We start from the raw sequence: 17233 nt of genomic DNA, 5'->3' as shown, positions 1-17233 counted from the left end.
CTTAAACATTGCTTTCCTAACTTTGTAAAACAATTGTAACAAATAAAAACATAGATACAATTTTACTGAATTGTATAAAAATAATAAGATCATACACCAGCAACTTGGTAAAAAAATCTTTAAAATTAACAGGAATTACAATTCAATTGTAAACCTTTTTAATGCAGCAACAAATTGGTCAAAACTTAAAAATTCCAGCATATAATGTTTATTGTATAGAATTGAACTGAATAAATCAGCCCCATTGTCACCGAGACCCGAACCAGCTATTTGAGTCAGTATCGGCCCGATATCCGATCGGGTATCGGTGCATCTCTAGTTTCAGGTAGGTCAGTTATCTTCAAAAAATCTCCAAAATGTGGTGACTGACGTCTTCACATTGCTTGTTTTCCCTCAAACACAATGATAGTCAGTTTACAATTATTTTTCTAGTAAATCAAATAAAATGGTGATGACAGACAAGGATCATACCATCAAGCAGGGAGGGGCAGGGTGAGCGGCGTGCTGATGGTCTACAGGTACAGAGCAGGAGGGAGAGGAGGAGAAAGGAGTGTGATGCGCGAATATGAGTGACAGTCGGAAACGAAGCAGCATGTAAAATTATGGTATTCTGGAAATTATAAGGTTTAGTATAATTATATTGAATGATTTAAGTGATATATGTGCACACATGCTAATCATAGGTCAAAACAGCGCTAAATTTGGATGAACTATAAAAGGCAGAAGTGGTAAAACGAAGAGCCGTTTGGGAGCCGAAAGAGCCGGCTCTTCTTGGTGAGCTGAGCCAAATGATCTGGCTCACTAAAAAGAGCCGGAATTCCCATCACTAGTTTCTGTAGCCATCCGCATCCGCAACTTCCGCTCTGTCCCAGCAGCGGTGCTAACTTCAGTCCTCTACTCAGTAAACACCGCAGACACTGGAGCTGTGACACTTCTGCTTTACAACTTCATACAGTAAAAGTTCCATTAGAAGAGGGAAGCGCGTAACTCGGCTTGTCACCTGCCTGGTTTACTGCAAAGACAAGTATTGATTAGAGGGCTCTTAAGTTAGCTAGCTAGCTGCTTGTTAGCTTGTTAGCTAGCATGCTGCTGTCTCAACACATCAGACAACTCCTCTCGGACTAATCTCATCTCGTCATGACCGAATTAAGATGTCGAAGAACAGACCCTTTGGAGGGTGATCAAGAAGATGACGAGCGGCACAATGAGCCAGAGGTGCAGGCTACATGTAAGTTGAGCTAACTTAGCAGTTAAAAACATCCGGTAACTTCAGTTAACTTTTCCACAGAACCATGACCTCTGACCTGTTATACATTGTCACAGAGCTTGTAGTTATTGAACTGTCTGTCTGTGGTTCCACCTGACCAGCTACCAGAGAGCCGGTGAACACAGAGGAGGAGGGGACTGTGTCCACCGGTGAGGATGGAGAGGACCATCAGCAGGAGGAAGATGAGGGAGAAGTTAAAGAAGAGGATGGAGCGGACAAGCAGCAGGAGGATAAAGAAGAGGATGGAGATGATAAGCAGCAGGAGGATGAGGGGGAAGTTAAAGAAGAGGATGCTCAACAGACACAGGAAGAATCAAACAGACCCGAGTCTTCTGTCAAAAGATCCAAGTGCTCTTCTGCATGTAAGTTCATGTCCTCTACACTCTGTACACTTTCAGCACTGCCCAGTGTCAACTTCACTTTATAAAGCAGTATCAGTATCAGTCCCACTCTCAACTGATGATCTTGTTTTAGGGCTGTCACTTATATCCAAAATCATATTGTAGCCAATATTACATCCAAGTTATAACTGTCACATGTGTCATGTCAGAAGATCTGACTTTATGTCGAGACTGTTACTGATCATACTATTTCTGTATCCTGAGTTCAACACAAACATGGAGGAAAGTTCTGATGGACAAGAGATGATACTGATGATAACAGCAGAATACTTTCACTCGCCTTCATTGGAACACGTTAAAAATGATGAATTCTGTTATAGCTTTTTGTGATGCGTTTCAAGACTAATTTCCTTATTGTTTTACTCCTGTAGTACCTGGTTTAACATAGACAATGTTCCAACAGATTAATGGGACCTTTTTACAGTTTGGGTTAACCCTCTGAGACCCACAATATACATGTTTAGTCTTTCTTAGGGTGGTCCAGGGGGTCTTTAGGGGGAGATAGCAGGTCAACAGTAGATGTCACATAGAAGTGGTGTACATCATCTGAAAGCTAGGAACCTGAAGATTAATTTGAGATGCAGCTCAGCACTGTGTGTCAAGTTGTTCTAGTCATAAATAAACATTAATTAATTAATTAATTCAATTGTGAAAGTATATAAAGGCTTAGAACAATATGATAGAAGTATATGATGGCCATTCCAATGCTCATTTGTGTCTCACAAGTTGTTGGGGCAATTTTGGGGTTGATACCATTTGTTACACAGATTTGGTGCTAAATTTAACCATTTTTCACCACTCAAGAATTGATAAAAAATGATCAATAATCCCTCCAAAATACCACATTAAGACACCAAGACCTCGAGGAACACCATAGAAGAAGCCATGCTGTGATTTGGGATCAAAAACTTTGGTGATTGGATGGAGAGCACTTCTGTTGTGTAAACTGCTCAGAAACCCCCTTATTGTCAATCCAACTAGGAAAGCCATCCATCCTCTGAATGCTCTAGGTCTCTAGTTTGATCCATCCATCCTCTGAATGCTCTAGGTCTCTAGTTTGTGGCTGTAAAGTTTCATGAGGCTGTGATTATCCTAGAGGTCACCGCAGGTCATTTTATACAGTGAGGTCAAGTTTAAAAAAATGGTCTCACTTCAATGAAATGTCTCCTATGGAGACTAACATCATCACACATGAATACAGTTGGGCTCATTGGATCCACAAGAGTCTCAGCTTTACAGTGATACCTAACTTATGCAATCCCAAGACTGTTTAGGGACCCCAGTATGCAGAAATATTCAAATACACCATTTGAGAATAGGCGAATATAATACATTTATCCTACATTCAAAAAACTGCACGTGATTATCATAAAGTGGGCATGTCTGTAAAGGGGAGACTTGTGGGTACCCATAGAACCCATTTTCATTCACATATCTTGAGGTCAGAGGTCAAGGGACCCCTTTTGAAAATGGCCATGCCAGCTTTCCTCGCCAAAATGTTGCCTACATTTTTAGCATTAGTTAGCCTCCTTCCCAACAAGTTAGCATGACATGGTCAGTACAAATGGATTCCTTAGGTTTTCTAGTTTCATATATCTGTACCTTCACTAGCTTAAAACTGAACCTGCTACAACCTCTGAAAGATAGTTAAGTCGATTGGCATCGCCCGCAATCCCACGAATCTCAGGGAGTTAAATTACTGAAGCAGAATTCTCCTAAAAAGAGTTGTGAAATGCACTTTTTACTAAATCTAAGCATATCAACATTAGAAGAAGGTCATTTTTATAGTGGTATCTTATTTACCCATAGAGCCCAGCACTGGATGAGCAGTTTAAACCATTAATACAGAATCAATCTTAGAAAAGAAGACTAGTTTCTCCAGTGTCTCGATAAACCCTTGACGATGGTGTGGCAGGATAGTTACAGTGTAAAACTGTCTGAGGGTTGCTTTTTTCCTTTATAAACAGACAAAATGTGTCTAACACACTTGTCATTATAACTTACTAAAGTATTGTTGTGATATGTAATGTTCACTGTTATATTTCTGCCCCTCAGCGGGTTTTTTGCAGCGCCTGGTGAGGGTGTTCTTCGGATGTCTGGCAGCAGTTGCCTGTGGCGTGCTTTATGCCGCGTATCTGTCTGCGTATCATGACAGGAAGTTCTGGTTTTCAATTAGACAGGTGGGTGACTCACGAGTCTGCTTCCCTTAAATTTCCACTTCTCTGCCAAAAACATATCAATTCTAAAATTCACTTTATTGCATCTCAGGAGCTAGAGCGGGAAATCACCTTCCAAGGAGGCAGCGGGCTGTATTATTACTACTACAAGCACATGCTGACGGCACCGTCCTTTGAAAGAGGTACATGTGTTCTTTCTGCTTCTCATTAAAGAAATAAAATATTGAATTAAAAACCAAAACAGACACTAACTTGAATGAAATGGCTACGGATGTCGCTCTCTCCTTGTCGCTCAATTCTGTGCTCATGTGGTTTGTGTTTTCCAGGGTTTTATGAGCTGACGCTGGATAACAGGACTGTTTCAGGTCAGACCATCAACGCAGTGGAGCGTCTGTCTCTGTATCCAGAGCTCATCACAAGCCTAATGTACAGACTCACCGGCAGCCAGGTGGGCTTGTTTTTGCTGTTTGATCAGCTTATGATTGAACTTAAAGTGTAATTAAGACATTGTCTGTTTTGACCGTGAGCTACGATACATTTGTGTCATATTTGTTTCTTAGATGATAATATGAGATGGAAGGTGCACATATATTTTCCAAAGAATAAAAGCTGTGAAAAGTCCTTGGAACTCCTTTTCAAGGAACTAAAAGGTTCCTTCAGCCCACTGTTGTCTGCATTTTCACCGCGGTCTAAAGACCTGCGAAGGTTAGGCCAATTAGTCCGGTGACGTACGAAAAAGCAACATGACGTGAGGCGAGGGCTGCCGGTGGTCACAGCAGTAAATACACTCTGTAGCCTGCAGTCCAGTGTGTCCGCCTGTTTTTTCTCCAAAAAACATGCTGGAAAAATACCCATTAGGTTTCGTCTCAATGCGACAATATTTACTGCTTCATATATTTACTGATGCACATAGGATGTAATGAATGAAATACAGCAGAGGAAAATTAAACTAAGAGTGTCTGTCTCCACAGTAAATCATCTGTTGAGTGTTTGAGGGTTATTTATTAGCAGTGCTGTGTGTTTGTTTTACCAATCAGCAACGGTTATCCCTGCAAACTCCACCCCGAAAGTTCCTGTACTTTCAGAAAGTACTACCCCCCTGGAAGGCCCTGGAATATGTTCCCGGAACTTAATTTAGACCCGGGTCGAAAACACAATGAGTTCCTAAAAAAGGTTCTTAGTTCCGGGGGAAAGTTCCTCCCATGGAAACTGGGCTTTTGGCGCTGAACCAGCACAATGCCCTGTTTTAAAGCAAACAAACACTGGCAGACAGATTAGAAATAGTAACATAGTTCCTCTCATACGTCTGAAGGCCTTTCAGCCTGAGATTTGTTGCGTAGCAAAACGGTAAACGTTAGTTGAACTTCAGATGGTTTGCATAGGTTTGTACTCTGACAAGCCAGTTACATTTGCATTTTATTTTTTTAAGTTTGCATATGTATCTTATCAGATTGAGTGGTTTAGCATGTGACATGCTAGTGTCTTGCTGGTTTGTATTTGTTCTTCTCAGTCTACTCAGTGACAACATACATGGAAATGGAGCTTCATAGCAGCTAATAACGCAATAAATCATTCAAAGCATTGAGCCAGAAAAAATTGGAGAGAAGTCAAACTTTTGCATTGCATTTCCTGGCTATGGATTACAATAGCAAGACGCCTTCATGCTAGTTGGCCCAGCACCAAACAACAACATTGACATTTCACTTATTTTGCTATACAGTATACGTAGTAAGTCTTATTTAAGTTATCAATTAGTACACCGCCTCATTTTAACACTTTCTTATTTGACATTGGATTTCTGGCATTGACATAGTTGGTATACAGCCATTTAAAGCAAACATTATACAGAGTTGTTTATGTTCCTCCTCATATCATTTTGGCCTCGCCTGTGATGAAACCTTTATGTTTCTCTCTCTACCTTCAGGATTTTGTGGAGCCGATCTACTTCTACGTTGGAGCGGTTTTCGGGCTCCAGGCGGTCTATGTCACCGCCCTGTTTGTGTGTAGCTGGGTGATGAGCGGCACCTGGGTGGCCGGCATGTTGGCCGTGGCCTGGTATGTGATCAACAGGTGAGAGGAACTCTGCCGCCCGGTTTGTCTGTATGCCTCATCACGATTTTTCCTCCTGTCAGCACGGTAAAGTTACCATCCTGTTGTGAACTTTATCATGCATCCTTTCTTTCCACTTTTTCTGTTGCTTCTACATTCTGAGAACAAAACAGTCTTGAAAATGGGACATGTAGGCTGCTGTTAAAAGTCCAGTGTGTAGGATTTGGCTGCATCTAGTGGTGTGGTTGCAGATTGCAACCAACTGAACTACCAACTACCCTTCCTCTCACTCCTCCCTTGCCAAGACTGCGGTAACGTGAGTCACAGAGTACAAAACCGTGATATCGCCGTTCACCTCGCTCAGAGGTCATCCTTACCATAATACCACTACTTTCAGACGGCGGCTAGCTGTACCACAATTTAGCACTCTGCGGCTCACGTTACCGCCGTCTCACAAGCGTGTCAGAGAACTATGGAGGCCTTCAGGTAATGTAAAAACACGAAAGGTTCTCTCTAGAGCCAGAGTTTGGCTTGTCCGTTCTGAGCTACTGTAGAAACATGGCGGACTCCGTGAAGAGGACCCGCTCCCTATGTAGATATGAAGGATTCATTCTAAGCTAACGAAATAACCACGATTCTGAGTTTCATGCGATTACACACTACTGAAAACATAGTTATGAATCTTATATTCCATTTCTGCTAATTGATCCCCTAAAATGTTACACACTGTTCCTTTAAGACAAATTCAAATCTCAGTGATGAAGCATAATAATACCCTCCTGTTTCAGATTCCAGTCTCACTCGTTTTCCTTCTGATTTCTGGTGACTTGTCCCCTCTACAACTCGTCTGTGGGTCATTTCTTCCTCAGACCAGATACAAGCAGAGTGGACTATGCCATTCCTCTGCGGGACAACTGGGCTCTGCCTTACTTCTCTTGCCAGGTTGCAGCTTTGACTGGATTCCTGAGTAATAATATCTGCTCTGCCACTGAGGTGAGCCTCTCATGAAACCAGTTTGGTAAATAATCCTCCTACCATATCAAAGTTAGGTGGAACTCTGCATTTACATCACAAACTTTCTTTCTGTGTAGATGTTTTGCTATCTCACCATGAGTGCCACCACCTTCACCTTCCTCCTGGTCTGGGAACACAGCCACTACGTGCTCTTCATCCAAGGCCTCTGTCTTTTCTTACTCGACTCTTTTGACCTGGTGCCACCACGCAAGGTAAGGAAGGGACTGCACCTGATCAAGAAATAGTCCCGCACATAAAACCACAATTTGTTATTTTTACGCTGCGTTTTTTGTGTGAATAAACAAACAAGATATAACATGTTAAGTACTGAGCTTTAAAGGTGCTCATAGGCAGATTTAGTTACAGTTACAGTTTCCTACTGTTTTTTAGGGGTGGGGGGGGAAATCCAATTCACCTATGTATTTTTTTTTTCGTGATTTTGAGATTGATATTTTAATGCCAGAATCAATGTAATGGCTTCATTTGAGTCTATGTGGAGGTAGAAGGAAGTTACCATTGTTCTTGTCTGAGTAACGTGGCGCCATATCCGTTCAGTATCCGTCACCAAAACAAGCCGCAGCGAACCGAAACAAAGCAGAAAACGACGGAGGGTCAGCGTCGATACGACCTGCACCCTCACATTTTAAATCCAGCGTGGTAAACACTTCACATCCAGTAAAGGATGGAAACACTTTGGGTTTCACACATTGCCAGGAAGAGCAGAGCTAGACATCACGGCTAAAGCCGCATGATAACTAAACGTTATCGTATGGCAGTAACGTGCGGTCGAGCCAGCCGTCGCTCTCATCTCCGTGGTCAAATTAGCCGACGCTACGACTGTAGAGCACCCATATACTGACATTTATGTTAAATGCATTCAAACGGCCCCGATGGAGCTGACCATGGATGGATAAAGAGAACAGAGCTGACGGGAGCGCTAGCTAACTTGGAGAAGTTAGCGGAAGTAGACATGTGACACTACGTCCGATTTTCAAAATAAGGTTTTAACAAAAGGAACTGTATGTACAAAATACATATATGGAAATAAGATTGATTGATTGTATTCACCAGAAGTATAAAACATTACCTGTTGCTTATAAATTAAAAAGAAAATACCACTAATTTGTGAGGGAAATGTCTTTATTCTTTGATTTTTGGGTTCGCTGGAAAAAATGTAGTAAATAATTCCTGACAATGACTGATATATTTGTCTTCAAGACATCTCTGACTACATACATGCTGAAAATCAAACATTTTTACCGTATTAATTTAGAGATTTTTCAAATTAAAGGTCCCTAAAAGTGTATGATTGGACCTTTCCCCATGGTCTAGTGTTAATAAAAAGTGAACAAAAATCATATCGAATCACAATACTTAATAATCGCAAGACATTTCAAATCGGCACCCAGGTATCGTGATAGTATCAAATCAGAAGATAGGTGTATCATCCCAGCCCTACTGTTTTTATGCTAAGCTAAGCTAACTGGCTGCTGTGTGTAGCTTGATAATTAACTGACAGACATTAGAGTGGTATCGGTCCTCTTATCGGACTCTTAGCAATAAGCGTATTTCCCCAAATGTTCCTAAACTATTCCTTTAACCACTGAAGTAATGAATGAAATCCGGCTCTGCTGTTGTAGTTTTTGGTTTACTGGTATAGCACACTCTTTTATTAGATCTAGTTACGAATGAGTTTTGTGGACTGAGGACATTTTTTTTTTTTAAGCTTTTAATTAATGCATTTATGACACCTAAACAAGAAGTAATCCTAAACCTTTGGCTAGTTATTTATAAACCTACGATGTGGAAAAAGAGCAAAATGCTGTGGTCTTTTTATTTATAATGAGCTTAAATATTCTTCAGGAACAAATGTGATTTCCCAAAATGTAACTGTTAAAAAAGTATCTATAGCTCCTCGTACGTTGTGTCCACAATTATCCTCAAAGACTTTGTGCTTTTTCCTTTGTTCCTCTTCTCTCTCGGTGTCTCTCTTTCTCTCCATCATCCCTCCACCTGGAAACGTTAAGATGGCTGACATTCACAAGGTGTACCTCAGCTCTTTGTTCCTGGCCTACATGTTCCAGTTTCAGAACCCGACCCTGCTCAGCTCGCCTCTGCTCAGCCTCCTGATTGGCTCAGTGCTCGCGAGGTACTTCCAGGTAGAGTTAGCTGCTCCCTCATGTCAGAGCTCAGTCAAATTACATATAGCAGGCGTTTGTTTTTAACTTGCATTGAATCCCAGATGGGTGAGCTTTGGTGCTGTCACCGTGATTTAAATCATTGGTTAACAGATAATAACCAGTGGGTTTTAATCATTTAACTAATTTATCAAGTAAATAAATAAAAATCATTCCCTGGTTGCACCTTCTCAAATGTGAGGATTTTCTATTTTTTCTGTATTTTATCATTAAAACTTCAATTGATGACTTTCAGCGTTTGAACATGGAGTAACACCATCTCAATGCTGTTTTTCTGTATTTCTATTGCAGCAAAAGATGAAGATGGGGCCTCTTGTGGCCAGAGTAATGAAGCTCTTCCTACACTTCCACCTAGTCTTTACCACGGGGATCACCTTCAGTTATTTGGTCAAGGTAAAAACCAACCACAGGATCATGGGCTGGCTGTCTCCATTGATCCATTTCAAGTCAAGAGCATTCGTTTGTAGTTATTAGTCATGTATTGTATTATAACTAGGGCTGTCAAAGTTAACGTGATAATAACGCAAATTTGTTTTAACGCCATTAATTTCTTAAACGCATTAACGCAACGTTTTAGGTTGAAACGTGTTCAGTTTTAAAGCTAGAGTGAAGATACTGGTATCCTATGAAACTAGAAAACTTAAGGAATACATCAGTACCAACCATGTCATACTAGCTTGTCGCACAGGAGGCTAAATAACACTCCAAACTTACGCTAAATTTTGGCGAGGAAAAACTGGGATCCCTTGACCTCTGACCTCCAGATATGTGAATGTAAATGGGTTCTATGGGTACCCACGAGTCTCCCCTTTACAGACATGCCCACTTTATGATAATCACATGCAGTTTGGGGCAAGTCATAGTCAAGTCAGCACACTGACACACTGACAGCTGTTGTTGCCTGTTGGGCTGCAGTTTGCCATGTTATGATGATTTGAGCATATTTTTGATGCTAAATGCAGTACCTGTGAGGGTTTCTGGACAATATCTGTCATTGTTCTGTGTTGTTAATTGATTTCCAATTATAAATATATACATACATTTGCATAAAGCAGCATCTTTGCCCACTCCCATGTTGATAAGAGTATTAAATACTTGTCAAATCTCCTTTTAAGGTACATTTTGAACAGATACAAAATGTGCGGTTAATTTGCGATTAATAGCCATTCAATATTTTAATCGTTTGACAGCCCTGATTATAACTGTTGGTTAATCATCACTGTTTTTCATTCACAGAAACTTATACCTGTAAGTGAGAGTGACTTCATTTTGAAATTCCTTGAAGTAAAATTTGGGCTCAACACAACAACGTGAGTCACAGCTGTTGCATTAAAAGTTAGCTGTTCCAATGCAGGCTAATACACAGTGTGTATTATCTTGTGTGGTTTTGAACAGTATCCATATGTGTTAGTCAGTGTGTGTGCTGTTTTTGTCTGTATAATCTAATCCACTGTAATCTAATTTCAATGTTTTCTTTCCTTCTATGTCAGTGACTTTATCACCAACTTCCTCCTGTGCCAAAAGAGTTTCCAGACACCCGGTCAGGACTTATTTCTACGGCTGACGCAGGCCTCAGTCCTTCCCTTCTACTTCCTGGTACTCACTGTCTGCCTGCTGTCCACCCTGCAGACCATTTACAGAAGACTCAGGTTAGAGACTTGTGCCAAACACAATGCATGCCATTCCTCCTGGGTGTCTTTCTATGATTATATTTGACAGAGCTCGTCACTTGTGACCAGCTACAGTTTGAAGTTTCTGCTGTTTGACTCTCTTGTCTGCATGTATCATGGTTCCACTTTGACTTTCATACAGTGGCCAGCCGATGAAAACCAACCTCAGGCTTGAAGATGGACGAATAGGAGAGCAGCCAGAGGTCATCTATCATGTTTTTCACACGTTGCTTTTTGGAGGCCTGGCTCTGCTGTTTGACGGGTGCGTCCATCAGCGTAAAAGTGTTTTGGAATTTGAAGTGAAGCATTGCTGAATTGTTCATTATGGCACAACAAGACATCAACTGTGTTCTTTTCTCATGCAGGATGAAATATTTATGGACCCCGTACGTCTGCATGTTCACAGCATTCGGTGTGTGTTCTCCAGACCTCTGGATGACTGTGTTTAAGTGGCTCAAACTGAAGTCCATCCACCCTGTAGTACTGGTGAGTGGCTTCTGATATTCACTTTTAACAGCAAACATTGTGCTCTTTAAATTATAAAAAAAAAGTGCATGACTTTGGACAAACATTTTTTCCCATTAAATTCACCCAAAAGGGTGTTTTTAAATTAGATTAATATCTAATCTGCAGAATTGTTTTGCTACATATGAAGTATTATTATAACATACAGTTGCAAAAGAACCTAATCCCCATCATTTGTTACTACAAATCATTGGTCATCCAGGTTCTTGCTTAAAGAAATAGTTCAGATTTTTGAAGTGGGGTTGTATGAAATACTTATCCATAGTCAGTGTATTACCTACGGTAGATGGCGGCTGGCACGCCTCCAGTTTGGAGAAGCAGATAGGAGTACCAGCACGGGAGCAAAGCAATGTACTGCTGTGGACGATGGCAGCAGAAGAGAGCATAGATTGATATAACGACTTCAGTTCCCCGTCGAAAAAGGGCTGTCTGACAGCAAGATAAAGCTGAACCAAAACGCTTCAATCTCAGTGAAAACAATTACAAAAAGCCACCCAGGGTGTTAAAACACTGTCTGATCGGGGCCTTAATCTGCATTCATCTTTATTTTTTCAGTATAACGTTATGATGGTCAATTTGAGGATTTCTCAGCAGGCCGGTAAAAGTCATTTGAAAATCTGCAGGGAAGTCTAGTTGTGGTTGCAGCCATGCCAGCAGTACAAGGAGCAAGGTGTATCTTTGTAAATGGATGATCACTAAAAAATAAATCATCTCCGTTTGAAGTTACAATTAGGTGTGAGGTCTCCTATAGGTTTGATCTTGGCGTTAAGGCAGATTCGGTTAATGAACAACCCAAAAGCGACAAGACAACCCAATACGAGACGGTGAGAGCGCAGGATGTAAGGCACCGCCCTCAGGTGAAATACCAAGTTTATAGGGAGTCTTCTTAGCTTCTGTGCTGGTACTCCTGTCTGTTTCTCCACCGCCATCTACTGTAGTTAATACAGTGACTATGGATAAGTACCTCATACAACCCCAACTTCAACAAATCCAAAAGATTTAAGGTGTTAACTGTTGCTTTTCCTCTCCAGTCTCTGATCCTGAGCACAGCGGTTCCTACCATCATTGGTTTCAGTCTGTGGAGAGAGGTGAGATTTTCAGCTCTTTATCTTTTGAAACTCTTTACGTCGGACATTTAAAGACATATAATATCTTCCTACACTGCTCTCTCCTGTCTTGCAGTACTGCCCTCGTGTCTTAGCAGAGTTGTCAGATCTGCAGGAGTTTTATGACCCAGATACAGTAGAGCTGATCAGCTGGATCAAGTGGGTCATCAGATCTTTCTATACTTTTTAAAGACGTCCATAAAGTCTTTATTGTGGCATCTAACGTCTTCTTCTGGTCTTCCAGGTCCCAGGCTCCAGTGGCGGCTGTCTTTGCAGGCAGCCCTCAGCTGTTGGGAACAGTGAAGTTGTGTTCAGGTTCAGCTGTAACCAGTTTACCGCTTTACTCAGACATCAACCTGCTGAGGAGAACTGAAGATGTGAGTGAGATGACAGATTTATTCAGAAAGGAAAAAAGGAGACTCCCGGTACTGGAAAATAATCGAAAAACATGACTTAGAACAGTACGGACAGTTTTAAAGAGGATCTATTATATTTTTGTGCTTTCTCCATTTCCTTTAGTGTGTTAAATAGTTTTTTTGTGCAAGTAAAAGGTCTGCAAAGTTACAACGACCACACCAAAGGGAGTTACCCTCACCCACAGAAACACTGCTCCTGAACTGCCTGAAACACCTTGCTTGAAGTCCCGCCTTTTCTTCCGTAACGTGGTGATGTCACCAAGTAACACTTTTGCATAATACTTGCCTAGCGGCTAGTTTGGCACGACCTCAAACAAAGCTCAAGGCATAAAAATGCCTTTAGAGAAAAAGACATAACATATTTTGATTTTCCTTCTCACAGATGAGTTGAGCTGGCAATCCTCCCCGACAGCCGTGGCCAAAGGCATTATGTTTTCGGGTTGTCCGTCCGTCCGTACCATTTTGGTCACGGTATCTCAGGAACGCCTGAGCCATAAAGCAGGGGATGCTTAAAGGGTTTGTCTAACTTGTGATTGACAGGTCGCTACCACGGCGTTGTCCGGTCTTGGAGTTGTCCGTGTTTTCGTCTAACAACTTTAACCCTTTCACAGTGTGTTTTCAGTTCATCAAAGTTAATTATAACCTTTTTGGTCGCCTAAAAATGTCTCATTCAGCGTTCAGTTGTACTTAGCTCCACCCTCTCGTGTCACTTCTGGTTGCAAAAGCCAAGATGGCAACGTCCAAAATGCCGAATGGGTGATGTCACGGTGACTACGTCCACTTCTTATATACAGCGTATGGACCTCACAAAACACGTTTTTGGCCTTAACTCAAGAACTCATATGCTAATCATGACAATTTCATACAAAATGTCTAACAGGATGAAATGATGAATGGATGACATTTTGGACAAACATGGATGTAAACTGCAACTTGACTGCTTGGTGGAGTCATACAACCATGAGGTGGTAATTCTAGTTTCAAACGAATATCCTTTTTTTCTTTCCTTGTAGACTTACCAGGTGTATGCAATGAGATCTGCAGAGGACATCTACAAGATTCTGACCTCTCACAAGACAAACTATGTGATCATCGAGGAGTCGATTTGTAACGAGCTCAGTCTTAATAAAGGCTGTAGGATCAAAGACCTGCTGGACATCGCCAATGGACATGTGAGTTGAGACACTTATCCTTTTGACTACAAAATGCAGATTCCCATCTGCATGTCTGTTAACGTGTTTAGAATTGTTCATGTTTGTTGCCATGAGGTGAAAATCATGATTTTAAGTTTATCGAAGTAGGTTTTGAATAATCTTCCATCGGACTAAGTGTTTGGGGAATACTGCGCAGTCTATCAACGTCAACAAAGAACACCAGAATCTGAAATGGGATGTTTTCATACACAAGCAAAGTGCTAAATCTGTTTTTGTGGTGCTCTTGCTCATTACATACAATAAAATTAAGACCATGGTATCTTGCACTGTACAACTAAGATACAGCACCCGCATATATGTAAGTAGATATTGAATAGACAGACATGGTTTAAAGGGACTATTTGTAACTTTCAGAAATGCTTGTTAACAGCGACACCTGTGGCCGTTAAGTCAACTAAAATCAGCGTCGGGCTCGCGCTTGCTCGCTCTACATAGACATGAACGAGCATCGCTCAAAACAGTGAGGCGACACACGCCAGCTAAAACCACAATATCACTCTATATTTCAGCTGCTTGGCAGTAATGTTGGCTGACCAGACGAAGGTCTCTCCATGAATCAATGCTGATCCTAGTGTTGGCTTTTCCTGCCTCAGCGTCGGTGCCGGGGCTCTGAAGCAGAAAAAGCGGGTCGGTGACGGGGCTCCGCAGCGAGACACGTTATCGTCATCCCGACCGGGTGCCGCTGTCTCCCGACTGCGCCCGCAGGGGAGACACCGGCACCCGGTCGGGGAGGCGATAACGTTTCTCGCTGCGGAGCCCCGTCACTTCACAAGACACGGAAAACCTCTGTTGGTCTGGAGGAGCTGCAGCATTTATTTCTGCACAAACGTCCACTGTACATTCACTAGATATTCTCAAAGCTAAACTAACTCTTCTGCAGTGTGAAGTGAGCGCGCGTTCACGTCTAGAGGTGGAGCGAGTACGCGCGCGCTGTGTCAGTGAACCCAAGCAGGCAGAGGAGCAGTGACTCCGGCCACACGCGAGCGCGCATATGTGAGCGAGCATGTGTCCTGACCCAGTACATTTATACACTTCAAAAGTTACAAACAGTCCCTTTAAAGGAATAGTTTGGAAACTTGCTTTTTTGCCTGGAGTTAGATGAGAGAATTGATTCCTCTCTCATGTCTGTACGGTAAATATGAAGTCAGCCAGTTAGCTTAGCTTAGCATAAAGACTGGATATGATGGGGGGAACGGCTAGCCTGGCTCTGTCCAACGGTAACAAAATGAGCGCCTCTAAAGCTCACTAACAAACACGTCATATCTTGTTTGTTTAATCTGTACAAAAACCAAAGGGTGATAACGGCACGTTGCTGTTGTATGGGGGGGGTTATGTATCGGACTAGTTCTTGTCTGGGAGCAGTGACTTCCTGGAGTTAATAGGGCTGTTTCCATACACATGCTGGCTTGGCTGACAGAGCCAGGTTAGCTGTTTCCCCTCGTTTCCAGTCTAAGCTAACTGTAGCTTCATATTTACCGTTTGGATATGAGAGGGGTCTCAATCTTCTCATCTAACTCTTGGCAAGAAGTATTTCCCAACATGTGAAACTCTTCTTTCAGTGCATTTGACATACTGTTACATATAGATAATTACAGTGAGGGACTCATAGTAAATAAATCCGGTGTACACCTATCAACCATAACATTTTGACGCCATTTGGTGAGACTGTGCCGGATTATGACGTGATTTTTAAGAAAGTGTTATACAGTTGTTCTTCTCATTAAAGTTCCAAATCCTCTTGTCTCATTCAGGTCGTTTATGACAAAGGAGAGATCTACTCCTTCTCCAAGCACGGAAGATTCTGCCACGAGATAAAGATGAACTACTCGCCCTACACAAACTACTTCACTCGGGTTTTCTGGAACCGCTCGTACCATGTGTACAAAGTGAACTCTGTCATCTCCTTTCAGTACTGACAGCAGCTCCTGCCTCCCTGCTGAGAGTTCACTGAGCCCGGCTCTGCCCTTCTCCAGTGTTTCACACCATATCCACAATGTAACACAGAGGACTCGGAAAGATGTCTCATCACTGGTACCTTCCATGTCCTGGTGTAGACGGTGAAGCTGTAAATTCAGACAAACTGGGATCAACATTGGTTTTGGCCTACACGTCAACATAAAAGGGCCCTGTTGAAGTTGAAATAGGCCATAAGTAATAATCGCTGTACTGTAGTTTCACAAGCCATGCGTTACTGTTACTGATGTATTTAATGAAGGAAGAGGTTCATATGTGAGGTCTGTGTTTTCACTTTGTACAAAAGACGAGAGCGGCTGACATTTGTTTCTGCTCTGTAAAAGGGAAGTGGGTAAGTAAAGGTGAGCAGAGGACACCCACCTCAGTTCATTAATATAATTCCTGGGCTCTACCATCAGCCGGTGAATATATCCAAAGCTCAGCAGCTCACCTGCGACATTGCAAGATAATGACGTTGTGATATCAGGTGTGAAGTGTAGAGAAGCTTCAAACACCGTGAATATTTATGGAGAGATTTTAATGTGTCGTACATGCTCTGCTTTTCCCATTTTAACCATGGTTTTGTTACGGAGCCTCTCTGTTTTTATATCCATATATTGATTGAACAACCCGGGACAATAGAAACAACTTTCTTTCAGCCTTAAAGGGTAGTGCTGGTTCTGATGCTGCTATGTCTCCATCGTTCTCTCCATGTGGATGCCTTATTTTGAGATGTGGGAACTGACTGACAGACATCTCTTTATCCATCACACGTTTTGTTCCGTCTGAGACTGACCGTTTCCCCTCCCCTGGTTCTTAACTGAAGTATTTGCTGGTAAATTCCTTCTGGTGCTATCATGCAGGTCTCACCAATAACTGTTCCTCTGCAAAAGGCCATGTAGTGACTATTAGGTTTAATTGAAATATGGAAAATAAAAGTGTGTATGAGTTGATAAATACAAAGCTGTTGCCAATTGGTATTGAGAATTCTATTATGCTTTAAATGTCATTTTAATTTTTTAGGAGGGAATAAGGGCAAGAAAAAGACAACTTTATCTATTAGAGTCAATTTTCCCTTTGCATTTTTTGCTAAATAGTTTATTCCCCTTAAGATCAAATTAAAACAATACTTAACACACAGCATGACCATTTGTATATCAAGTACTCACCATGTGTTACCTTAAATTCCGTAAGTGAATTATTCCTTTAAGCTTTTATTTTGGTCATTTTTTATTTTTATGAT

At 41.6% G+C, this 17233-nt stretch overlaps 1 protein-coding gene across 1 annotated transcript; it reads left to right on the top strand.

Moving 5' to 3' along the window:
• Positions 1 to 829: 829 nt before the first annotated feature.
• LOC141753990 (putative C-mannosyltransferase DPY19L4) lies at positions 830 to 16947 on the top strand. Its single transcript, XM_074612721.1, has 19 exons — positions 830 to 1228; positions 1369 to 1629; positions 3724 to 3848; positions 3937 to 4027; positions 4172 to 4293; positions 5770 to 5915; positions 6764 to 6887; positions 6986 to 7120; positions 8936 to 9067; positions 9398 to 9499; positions 10343 to 10416; positions 10597 to 10755; positions 10919 to 11038; positions 11142 to 11262; positions 12333 to 12389; positions 12484 to 12566; positions 12652 to 12784; positions 13837 to 13995; positions 15789 to 16947. Exons 1-19 carry the CDS (start codon positions 1138 to 1140, stop codon positions 15951 to 15953), a joined length of 2400 nt encoding a protein of 799 aa, XP_074468822.1. The 5' UTR covers positions 830 to 1137; the 3' UTR covers positions 15954 to 16947.
• The last annotated feature ends 286 nt before the right edge of the window (positions 16948 to 17233 follow it).

This window comes from Sebastes fasciatus, chromosome 17 (assembly GCF_043250625.1).
Source record: "Sebastes fasciatus isolate fSebFas1 chromosome 17, fSebFas1.pri, whole genome shotgun sequence".
Classification (NCBI taxonomy): domain Eukaryota; kingdom Metazoa; phylum Chordata; class Actinopteri; order Perciformes; family Sebastidae; genus Sebastes; species Sebastes fasciatus.
The sequence above is the reverse complement of the archived record's forward strand: the minus strand, read 5'-3'. Positions and strand labels throughout refer to the sequence as shown.

Coding starts and splice junctions, on each gene's coding strand:
- LOC141753990 (XM_074612721.1), top strand. CDS start 1,138: ATGACCGAATTAAGATGTCGAAGAACAGACCCTTTGGAGGGTGATCAA. Junction 5,916..6,763: donor GCCTGGTATGTGATCAACAG/GTGAGAGGAACT, acceptor TTTCTTCCTCAG/ACCAGATACAAGCAGAGTGG. Junction 10,417..10,596: donor TTTGGGCTCAACACAACAAC/GTGAGTCACAGC, acceptor CTTCTATGTCAG/TGACTTTATCACCAACTTCC.